At 35.3% G+C, this 12,073-nt stretch overlaps 1 protein-coding gene across 2 annotated transcripts in view; it reads right to left on the bottom strand.

The window, feature by feature from the left end:
* The window catches only part of FBXL20 (F-box and leucine rich repeat protein 20), a 139,902-nt gene that overhangs the window by 26,845 nt on the left and 100,984 nt on the right, over nucleotides 1–12,073 (bottom strand). For both annotated transcript variants that reach the window (XM_069074283.1, XM_069074284.1), the window contains exons 3-6: nucleotides 5,896–5,950; nucleotides 3,839–3,913; nucleotides 2,220–2,314; nucleotides 1,723–1,791 (exon numbers count right to left, since the gene is read on the bottom strand). In XM_069074283.1, coding sequence (XP_068930384.1) covers nucleotides 1,723–1,791; nucleotides 2,220–2,314; nucleotides 3,839–3,913; nucleotides 5,896–5,950 — 294 coding nt within the window. The remainder of the gene's footprint in view (nucleotides 1–1,722; nucleotides 1,792–2,219; nucleotides 2,315–3,838; nucleotides 3,914–5,895; nucleotides 5,951–12,073) is intronic.

The following is a 12,073-nucleotide window of genomic DNA, read 5'->3' as shown; positions in this document are numbered from 1 at the left end:
CTTTTGAAAAACTCAAAAATTCTGAAATTCTAAAAATTCATGTGAGAGACAAAAATGATTTTTCTCTAAATTAAATATGGATCATTGGTACAAACTATTTGCTATAGGGGAAAGTCAAGTGCCTCTTACAGTGTTTCAAGGAGATTCACCTAATAACTGTAAGAAAAAGTCTTTTGGATACCTTGTAACAATAAGTCATCATCAACTTCAAGAATGGCACAGAATAAACTACAGCCTGTAAATGGCACATTTTCCTATTGCTTTCACTCAATTACTTTCTAAAATCCCCTTTTCCTCCATTAGTATTCCCTAACTGGAGAAAAGAGGCAATTAATTCCTTTGAATAGTCATACTACTTCAATGACCTCATTCTACATCAAAATAGATTAACATTATTAATGTTAATATGTTAACAATCGGTATAATATTAAACAATTAATAATAATATTAAGATTTTGTTAAATTTTAGAATTAAGGGCTTCCTTTTAGTTATATATTCTTTATTGACTCTTTTAGGTTATAAACTTCTTATGGTGAAATCCATCAATAAATATACTTAGAAATAAATATAAATATAGAAATACAAGGCACTCAATACAAGGTACTGGAGATACAAAAGATTTTTTTTTAAATGACAGACCCTGCTCCTAAGGAGTTTACATTCTATCAGAAGGGACACAACAAATATATTGATACATATAATAAATAGTAGGGAGTGATGAGGCCAAAGAAAGAGAACTAGACAAAATGCTACAGGAAAATCTAAAGAGAGACAGAACACTTTCAGCTGGAAAGGCTATATAGAGGATGTGGTGTCTGAACTAAGCCTTAAAGGAAAATAAAGGTTCTGAAAGGTAGAGAGAATGCAAAAAATGTGAGATGGCACAAGTTAGGAGAACCGGTAACTGTCTGATCTGGATGAAAAACAGTGCAAGAAGGTGATTACTTCTATGAAATGATGCTAGAAAGGCAGTTTGAAGCCAGACCTTTGAGAACCTTAACTGCAAGTATTTTATCCTGAAGACAATAGAAGCCACTGAATGTTTCTGAGCAAGAGAGTGACATAGTCAGGAGACAGGTTTTCAAACAGCAGCCAATAGCATAACATTTGAAAAGCAAGTAATTCTTGCATTTTATATTTTCACAGTCTTCAACTGGTTATGATTTTTAAAATATTTCACTTTAATCCTTAAAGCTGGATTTGGGACCAGTTGCAAAACACTCAAATGAAATAGTGAATCACTAGGAAAACAAAAGGAATGCACAGATAGTGGATGGGGTCAAATTGGGCCCATTGTGGGATAATTATATACTAATTATCTGCCACATTTTTTATTAGGCCACTCTTACGAAGAATTCAAATTTTCAGTGAATAAAACCTTTCATAAAATTCAGGGGTAAAAAAAAAAAAGAAATCAAATTTTCAAACTTAATAAAACTAAGGATTCATGTAAAGCACAATAAAAATGTTATTTCTTTAAATATAAAAATGGCTTTGGAACCTGAAGCTCAAACAGCCCAATTAAATACTGCCAACTGAAGCTGACATTGACTCTCAGAAGAATCAAGGAGGAAAGTGTTGTCTTTTGTGGGGCAAGATCAGGAGTCATTTTCTTCTAGCCTTTAAAATGATTTACTAACTTCTTAGTTAAGGGTAGAAACAAAGGGTAGAAAGGAAGGGACCAGAAATTTTACTCAGATCCTAAATTATAAAGTACTTACGCATCTGTAGTCTTTGTACATCCATTGAGATTCAGTACTTCAATATTCCTACAGTTCTGTGCAAAAGTCCTTTATAAGAATAGAAAAAAAAAGGCTTTTAGAAGAAATAGTGTAATTCTAGACATTCTGAAGAAGATGTTATCTACATTGTCTTCTGGTACCATAAGGGTTTACAAATTTACTAAAACTTTTTCATTAATCACTTCTAAAACTCTGATCTCTATGGTATCCTTTCGTCCCTGAGTTAAAAAAGGTTCAGAATGCTCTAGGCCACCAGAAGGGTTGGTCTCAATGGGCAGTTTCTGGTCTCCTTGGCTCTAGTTCTTGTTTTCTTCCACAGATTATAGAATTTCCTTACTGGACAATTTTCATGGTTAAAACATTTTATCTAAATTAGGACACTTCAAAAATTAGAAATTAAATCAGCATTTTCTGTATAAAGCATCTTTGCTTAGTCAAGATGGGCATCTGACAACTGAAATAAGTTATGACATTACCTTAACGCATTGTCTCCTACTCCAAGACAACCACGAAGACTTAACTTTCGTAAGAAACCACCACATCTTTTAGAAATATTCTCTACTACTCGGCCCTATGAAAACAAAGAAAAGCAAATAAAGCACTCCTTTTGAAAGAATCTAGTTGTGGTCTCAACATGTCTAAAGGCATATGAAAGCTTTCAATTAATTTTATTTTTCGTTCCACTCATTTAAAAACATCTAGCCAATTTGTGAAACAAATCTCAAACATACTTGACTTTACAAAGCCTTCCCTAATTAAACACCTAGTCATTCATCTATGCATTCCTAAACTCTATACCCTACTGATATTTACATAATCAGTGAGATATTTGGTACTTGAGGAAATGTTGCTTTCTACTGTTAATAGGCCCGCATAAATCTGCCACTTTATATAACTCCATTCTAAGTTCCTTAAGATCCAGTATTATCTTGACATTTATAACAGATATTAAATTGCTTGCCTTCTCAAGGAGGAAGGTAGGATGGAGAACTTGGAACTCAACATATTAAATAATGAATGTTAAATTTTTTTACACAAAACTGAGAAAATAGTTAATGAAATAAATAAGAATATATGGGAAGTGGGGGAAAGAGATCCAATACCATCTACAATTGGTTTTGTGTTTCCTTCCACATTGGCAGTGTCTATTCTAGTGCTCTCTTTAGGGTAGTTAATGGAAGCTGACTAAATTGAATGCACACTTTTATATGCTTAACATATACACAAGGGTTAGATAATGATAAAAGAGGGAAAAAAATGCCAGTTTAAAATCAGTGGGGACAGTGGTAGGAATTGGGAGGGAAATAATTTTTTTAAAATCTTTAGCACAAAAGCTCTTAGTCTAGATTCATGGTTTTGTCAAGAGGTATTTTTAACAGTTACTGAAACTTTTTGAGAAAGTCAAGAATGGTAATTATGAGCTTTCATTTAGCTTTCAATTTTTATCTTAATACAGGCCACACCAATGGCTGAAATTGCAAAAGGGGAATTTTGCAACAAACTTGGCATCAGGTTTCCTCTATTCACCAAAACTATCCCTGCACATTTCCTCAATATACAGAAACCATTCTCTAAACAAGACACAAGGGGTGTCTAGGTGGCACAGTGAATAGAACACTGGCCCTGGAGTCAGGAAGACCTGAGTTCAAATCTGGTGTCAAACACTTAAAACACACACACACACACACACACACACACACACAAAGCCAGCTGTGTGACCTTGGGCAAGTCACTTAACCCCAACTGCCCTCCAAAAAGCAAAAAAAAATTAAAAAAAAGAACAAACAAGACACAAATCTGTAGGCTCTTTAACAAAATAAAAATGACTCTTTAAAATGAAAAAGTGCATGCACATAATTCCATTGTGAAATCTCTTTTAATCCTTTCCCAGAGAAATAGTTCTGCCCAACCTTAAAAGTTAAAATGAGCTTTCGGGACTCAAGGTTTCCCTGAAGTTCAAATGAACTCAAATTAATGATCTCTGTCTGTCTGTCTGTCTCTCGGGAAAAGGGTTATACTAATGGTATTAATCTGGTCTATACAGTAATTACACTTTAACAAGAGAAATGGGATCACATATCACATATAATTATACCTCAATATCCCTCTGGAAATCAAACAGGTCAATCCGCTGCCAGTTGCTGCCATCTAGAGCTAGAACATTCCAAGCCTAGATTGGGATGGAGGGCGAAGAAAGGGGAAGAGCTCATACAGAGTTGATTAAAAAAAAAGTCAATATGACCTAATTCAGCCTTTACAAAAGTCTACTTAAAATTACAACAAAACAATAGAACTCCCACAAAAAAACCCAGACAATGAATTCAGACTATGCAATGACAAAGATAGATATAAAATACTCTCCAAATACCATGAAAAGCCCAAAAAAGAGCTGCCTTACTTTTAACCAATAAAGAACATTCACTTTAGTTCTTCCTACACTTACAAAAAAGGGTAAATCGATATGGAATCTCTGACAGTTGTGGAAAAGTGCTCAATGTGGACAGTTACAGCAATGGTCAGGGCAAAATAGGCTATGGGATAAGGACCGAAGCCAGATGCTATTTTCTAAGTGGAATATTTGGTCTTCTGAACCCCAGAAATCATTGGCTATTAAAGGAATTCACCACTCCAGCTAAGCCTGAATTGGGACAGAGAAAAAGTAGATAAGGACAAAAGAAAGATGATAGGATTCAGAGATGAAGGGCCTTAGTAATCATCTAGTTCAACAACTTCACTTTACAGATAAGGGCACTGAAGCCCAAAATGGCAAAGTGACTTGCCCAAGATTATAGGCATCAAGTGGTAAAGAAAGGACTAAAATCAGGGTCCCTGTCTTTACATCCAATGCTTTCCATACCATCAAGAAAGGTTAATGGAAACCAATTTTTTTTTACAGATAACTCGTACTGAAAACTTATTATCTTTGCATAACATTAGACTTTAAAAATGTAAAATGTATTTCTGACCTGGAAAGAGGGCACTATTCATTTCTTGGGTTTAATATAATGTTGTAAGATTACAGGGCTGTGTATGTCCTTCAACTACTTCAAACAGCAAGTTAAACATGATGTTTATTACCACAAGAGGTGGTATTCTTGAAAATGGGACCAGGTTTTGTGACTGTTGGGTGACAACATTGTTAATGTCAGATATCTTGATCATAACATGGAATCTATATACAAGGGACAGAGTTACGGATTTCACTGGCATAGATAATAATGATGATGATGATAATAGCTAAGATACATATAACATTTACTATATAGCTATAAGCTCCATAGCATTGTGCTAAGTAAGTGACTTATAATTATTATCTCATTTGATCCTCACAAAAATTGTGGGAAGTAGGTGCTACTATTAACCTCATTTTACAGATTAGGAAAGTTAAAGTATGAGGGGTTAAGTGATTTAATCAAAGTCACATTGAAATAAGTGGCAAAAGGGCAGTTAGGAGGCACAGTGAATAAAGCAACTGGCCCTAGAGTCAGGAGAACCCAAGTTCAAATCTGGCCTCAGATACTTAACACTTACTAGCTGTGTGACCCTTGGCAAGTCACTTAACCCCAACTGCCCTGCCTTCCCCCCTCCAAAAAGTTAAAAAAAAAAATTTTTTTAAATTTCTATCTATGATACCTTTACCACTGAACACACTTATTCAGCTCAATTATGTAGGTAGCCAAGAATAAAAAGAAAATAAAAGGTTAGAAAGCAGCTAAGTGGTACAGTAAATGGTGCTAGGCCTGGAGTAGGGAAGATAAATCCAGATTCAAGACGCTTACTACTTGCATGATCCATTAAGTCACTTAACCTTTGTCTGCTTCAGTTTCCTTAATTGGAAAAAATGGGAATAATAGTGCCTACTTCTCAAGGTTATTGTAAGGATAAAATAAGGTGATATTTGGTATGTCCCTAGCATAGAGCCTGGGACATAAAAGGCACTTAATAAGTGCTTGCTCCCTTCTCTTCCTTCACTTCCCTTTATAAACACAATAGAATTCTATAATGATAGTGGCCATTACATCAATTTAAGTTTACCAGGGGGCAAACAGTGTCCCCTAAAACATGAATACATACATGGTTAGAAGATTAGAAGATTATCAGAACACCAATATTATGTGAAGGTTTCACCATAATTATGTCAGCTATTCTTACCCTGGAGACCTGCGCACAGCGACACAATGTAACAACATCCAGAAAAGAGAATATTCTAAAAAGAAAAGAAAAAATTATTTATTGAAGAATAAAATAAGTTTCTCTTACTTTTAGAAACACATAACAAAACAGAAAACTTTAAACAAAAAAATTACTTGAAATAATACATGAACTTAGCAAAGTTGCAGGACATAAAACAAACCCACAAAAATCATTGGCATTTCTACATATTACTAACAAAGCCCAACAACAAGAGATAGAAAGAGAAATTCCATTTAAATTTACTATAGACATTATAAAATATTTGGGTGTCTGGCTGCCAAAATAAACCCAAGAACTATATGAACACAATTACAAAACACTTTTCACACAAATAAAGTCAAGATCTATGGAAAAATATCAGATGCTCATAGGTAGGCCAAGCTAGTATAATAACAATGACAATTCTACCTAAATTATATTACTTATTCAGTGCCATACCAATCAAACTACCAAAAAATTACTTTAAAGAGCTATAAAAAAAAATTCATCTGGAAGGACAAAAGGTCCAGAATATCATGGGAATTAAAAGTGCAAGGGAGGGTGGACTAGCTGTACCAGATCTAAAATTGTATAATTAAGCAGCAATCATCAAAACAACTTGGTAATGGATAAGAAACAGTGGTGGATCAGTGGAATAGGTTAGGTACACAAGACACAATAGTCAATGAGTATAGTAATCTACTATTTGATAAATCCAAGGATTCTAGCTTCTGAGATAAGAATGCCTTATTTAACAAAAACTGCTGGGAAAATTGGAAAACAGTATGGCAGAAACTAGGCAGAGACCAACATCTTATGTCCTATACCAAGATAAGGTCAAAATGGGTACATGATTTAGATATATAAGCTGACACTATAAGCAAACTTAGAGAGCAAGGAATAGTTTACCTGTCAGATTGATGATTATGAACATTACAAAATGAAAAATGGATGATTTTGATTATATGAAACTGAAAAGTTTTTGCACAAAGTCAACGAAACCAAGATTAGAAGGGAAGCAGAAAGATGTTTTTTTTTTTTACAGCTTTACAATTTTTACAGGCTGTATGTGATGAAGGCCTCATTTTCCAAATATATAGAAAACGGAGTCAAATTTATAAGAATATAAGTCATTCCCCAATTGAAAAATGGTCAAAGTATATGAACAGGCACTCTTCAGAGGAAGAAATTAAAACTATCTATAGTCATATGAAAAAATGCTCTAAATCATTACTGCTTAGAGAAATGCAAATCAAAACAACTCCGAGGTATCATATTACACCTATTAGATTGGCTAAAATGACAAAACAGGAAAATAATTAATGTTGGAGAAGATGTGGGAAAATTGAAACACTAATGCATTATTAGTGGAGTTGTGAACTGAAACAACCATTCTGCAGAGCAATTTGCAACTATGCCCAATGGGCTATAAAATTCTGCATAACCTTTGGTCCAGCAATACCACTTCTAGTTCTGTATCCCAAAGATATCATAAAATGGGAGAAGTACCCACGTGTACAAAAATATTTATAACAGCTCTTTTTGTAGTGGCAAAGAACTGCAAACTATGAGGATGTTCATCAACTGAGGAATGGCTGAACAAATTGTGGTATATGTATGTAATGGTGCTATAAGAAATGATGAGGGGAGCTCCTCCCACTGCACACACTGTAGTCCCGGCCCTGACCCTGAGAAGGAAAACTTGGTCTCCATGGATGCGCAGCCCTATACTCTGTTGTACAGTACAACAGGTGTCAAATTAAATATCTTTAGGTCTACTTTTAGAAAGTCGTTGATGATTACACAGCTGCCATTGAAACTCTGCCCCATTTTGAGGTCCCATATTACAACAGAGGCTTGATATTTTATAGGATGATTTTATAGGATGGGACAATATGACAAAGGTTTTAAAGATTTCGAGAAAGTATTAGATTTGAATCCTGGCTTTCAGATGCTACACTGAGCTTGAAACAGATTACAAGTCACTGTAATGTCTACAAAATATTAATATATCATGAATTCTAGTTCAGAAGCCTGTAAAAATAAAATTACTTTAACGTATCAATGACAAGAAAGCATTAGGACTACATCAGGCAACAGTAAATAAGTATGACACATTAGGAATGAAGTGGACAGAAGAAGTCTACCTATGACCAGATGAATTCTACCATAGGTGATTTGTGTACTAGGGTTGGATATATTGAAATCAACACTAAATGGTTCACTTTTGCATGAAAGACTCTTTCTCCATGAATATTCAAGGTCACACTGGTCTGAATAGCTAGATTTTGTGTTACTGAAAATGTTATTTTTTATCACCTTCAGTTTCATGTTCTACTTTTAATTTACATACTTCAAAAAGATGTCTTATAACAAAAACAGTTAAGTAAAATTACTAATACAGTGGCCTAATCTGAAAGTGCATGCAACATTTCATATCTGTATCATTTCCCTATGCTCTATTTAAAAAACAAAAACAACAGAAACCTATTTTCTCTTCTTATTACCACATCCCTACCCCACTGGGGAAAAAAAAAAGGAAAAAACAAATTTTGTCTTAAAAAATGCACAGACATGCGATACAAACTATGTATCTATCTATCTCTATATTCTAAACCTATCAACTCTCTAATGGATAGCACATTAGAAGATAATATGAATTACAAGAAAATGTGTCACATAAGAACATAGTTCTTAAAGCTTTCAAAATGTTTTTATAATGTTGTCATTGTAATTGTTTTCCTAGTTCTACTAATTTAATTTTTTATCAGTTTATAAAAGCCTTTAAATTATTCATTCTTATATTTTTATTAAAATATTGAATAGTTTAAGTGTCCAGTTTCTTTTGCCATCACAAAAAAGCCGGTTATAAAAATATCGGTATACCCTTTTCTCTCTTGTATTGTTGAGTGAAAGGGCATTTACTGTTTAGTAACTTTTTGTGTATAATTTCATATTGCTTTTCAAAATGTCTGTATCCATTTGTAGGTCCCCACAAAGTTTATCAATATGCTTATTTTTCCAACAGGTCCTCCAAAACTGACGAATTTTCATTTTTGGTCACCTATGCCATGATGATGGTTGTTAAGTAGAATCTAAGAATTGTCTTAATTTGCATTTCTCTAATTAGCAGAGATCTGGAGTGGCTATGGATAACCTAGGTTTCTTCCCTTGAGAACTATCTGTTCTTAGACCATGTCATTTGAGGAATATTTCATTTTCTTATAAATTTGAACCAATTCCTTATATCTTGGAAAGTAACCTGAAAGACTTTCTGCCAAGATTTCCCCCAGTAAATTGTTTCCCTTTTAATCTTAAACTTTATTAAATAAAAACTTTTTAATTTATGTAATTAAAATGATTCTTTCTATTCCTTTTTTCTCCTATTCATCCATCTAAGAATTTTTAAATTATTTTTTCTTTTGACAATTTCCCAGTCATCCTCTGTAATAAAAAAAAAAAGCTATAAAACCATTTAGTGTACAGTATATCATAGGATCCTTTATTCTATAAGAATGTAAGTTCCACGGGGCAGCTAGGTGGCGCAGTGAGTAAAGCACAGGCTCTGGAGTCTGGAGGACCGGAGTTCGGTTCTGGCCTTAGACACTTAATACCCACACCAAAAAAAACTAGCTGTGTAACCTCGGGCAAGTTACTTAACCCCAATTGCCCTCCAAGAGATAAAAAAAAAAAGAATGTTAAGTTCCAGGGGCAGAGCCAAGATGGCATAGCAAAAGCAGGAACTTGCTTGAACTCGCCCCCAAACCCCTCCAAATACCTGTAAAAAATGACTCTAAACAATTAAATTCTAGAGCTGCAGAACCCATGAAATGACAGAGTAAAACACATCTCCAGTCTAACATTGTGGAAAACTGACAGGAAGGGTATATCATACAGGGCTGGGAGTGGAGCTTAGTGTGGTGTGTGCTGTGCTGTACATGGAGCAGGCCTCAGGGGACTAAACTGCTGGCAGCTGTGAGGATTTAGACTTCTCAAACCACAAACACCAAGAACAGCATAGAACATCAGTGAGGGAATTCTGTGGGACCTGGGTGAAAGAGGAATGCGCCATCTGGCCCCAGCCCGGGAGTGGTATGGGTGGTTGCAGGGGTTGTGGTGGTGGCAGTGGCAGCAGCAGAAACAGGGACTGTTTCTGGTGCTCAAGGCCCACAGACAGTGGGGGATCCAACAGCTGATACAAAACCCCAAAAGCCTTGGACAGTACACCCACACCTATCCCCAACCCCATCCCCATTCCCACTGGAAGCAGAGTCCTACCTTGACAGAGAATTAGAAAATCAAGTATTTGACTAGCAAGATGAATAAACAGAGTAAAAAAAGTCAGATCACAGAATCTTACTTTGGAGACAAAGAACAAAACATACAACCAGAAGAAAACAACAAAGTCAAAGCTTCTACATCAAAAGCTTCCCAATAAAAGTGTGATTGGTTACAGGCCGTGGAAGAGCTCAAAAAGGATTTTGAGGAAAAATTGGTTAGAGAAATGAGAGTAATGTGAGAAACAAGTCAATAGTGTGTTAAAGGAGACTCCAAAAAATATTGACAAAATAATACCTTAAAAAACAGACCAACGCAAATGGCAAAAGAGGTCCAAATTTCCAATGAGAAGAATGCCTTAAAAGGCAGAACTGGAGTGAACAGAGCACTGGCCCTGGAGTCAGGAGGACCTGAATTCAAATCTGGCCTCAGACATTTAACACTTACTAGCCATGTGACCTTGGGTAAGTCACTTAACCTCAACTGCCCTACCTTCCCCCTCCAAAAAGCAAACAAAACAAAGCAAAAAAGTGGAACTGGACAAATGGAAAAGGAGGTCCAAAAGCTCAATGAAGAAAATAATTCCTTCAAAATTAGAATGGAGCAAATGGAAACTAATGACTTTGAGAAATCAAAGAAATTATGAAACAGAACCAAAAGAATGAAAAAACAGAAGACAATGTGAAATATCTCATTGGAAAAACCAATGACCTAGAAAACAGATCCAGGAGAGATAATTTAAAAATTACTGGACTACTTGAAAGTCATGATCAAAAAAAGAGCCTAGACATCATCTTTCAAGAAATTATGATTATTTTTTTAAAGCGACTGGGGTTAAGTAACTTGCCCAAAGTTACACAGCCAATTATTTTGTGTGTGTGTTAAGTATCTGAGGCCGAAACCGATCCCAGGTCCTCTCGACTCAGGGGCTGGCACTCTTACTCACTGCGCCACCGAGTTTCCCCCAAGAAATTACTAAAAAATAAAAAGAAATTATCAAGGAAACCTGTCCTGATATTCTAGAACCAGAGGGGAAACTAGAAATCATAAGAATTCACTGATCATCTCTTGAAAGAGATTCCAATACTTGATTGTATGCCTCCATGGGGGGGAGGGGGAGGCGGGGGAAGGAGGAGAAAATTTGAAACTCAAAGAACTGGGGAACTGAATCTTGTAAACTCAAAGTAAACAAACAAATTAATAAAGAAAAAATAACATCAAAACAAATAAAAAAAGAGATTACAAAAGGAAAACTCCAAGGAATATTGTAACCAAATTCCAGAGTTCCCAGATTTAGAAAATACTGCAGGAAGTCAAAAGGAAACAATTAGAATATTGTGGAAATACAATCAGGATAACATAAGACCTAACAGCTTCTACATTATGGGATCAAGGGGCTTGGAATGATGAGTATAATACTTCAGGGGAAAAAATGGACATTCAATGAAATAAAGGACTTTCAAGTATTCTTGCTGAAAAGATCAGAGCTGAACAGAAAATGTGACTTTCAAATACAAGACTCAAGAGAAGCATGAAAAGGTAAACAAAAAACAGAAATCACAAGGAACTTATTAAAGTTGAATGGTTTACATTCCTCCATGGAAAGATGATATTTGTAACTCATGGGACTTTTCTCAGTATGAGGATAGTTGAAGGGAATACATATGTATACGTACAGATACATATATATGTACCGTGTTTCCCCGATAATTAAGACCTATCCCAAAAATAAGCCCTCCCCTTACTGTGTAAGATTACTCTAAAATAAGCCCTCCCCCGAAAATAAGCCCTATTGAGATAGCTACTGTAGGGAAGGTGATCCCCTGCGCTACACGCTACATTACAGTACCCTCTGTATGCACCGTCCCCCCCCCCCCCG

Source organism: Petaurus breviceps, unplaced genomic scaffold, assembly GCF_028583685.1.
Source record: "Petaurus breviceps papuanus isolate PSGF00001 unplaced genomic scaffold, PetGlider_PUasm1.0 90887, whole genome shotgun sequence".
Classification (NCBI taxonomy): domain Eukaryota; kingdom Metazoa; phylum Chordata; class Mammalia; order Diprotodontia; family Petauridae; genus Petaurus; species Petaurus breviceps.
The sequence above is the reverse complement of the archived record's forward strand: the minus strand, read 5'-3'. Positions and strand labels throughout refer to the sequence as shown.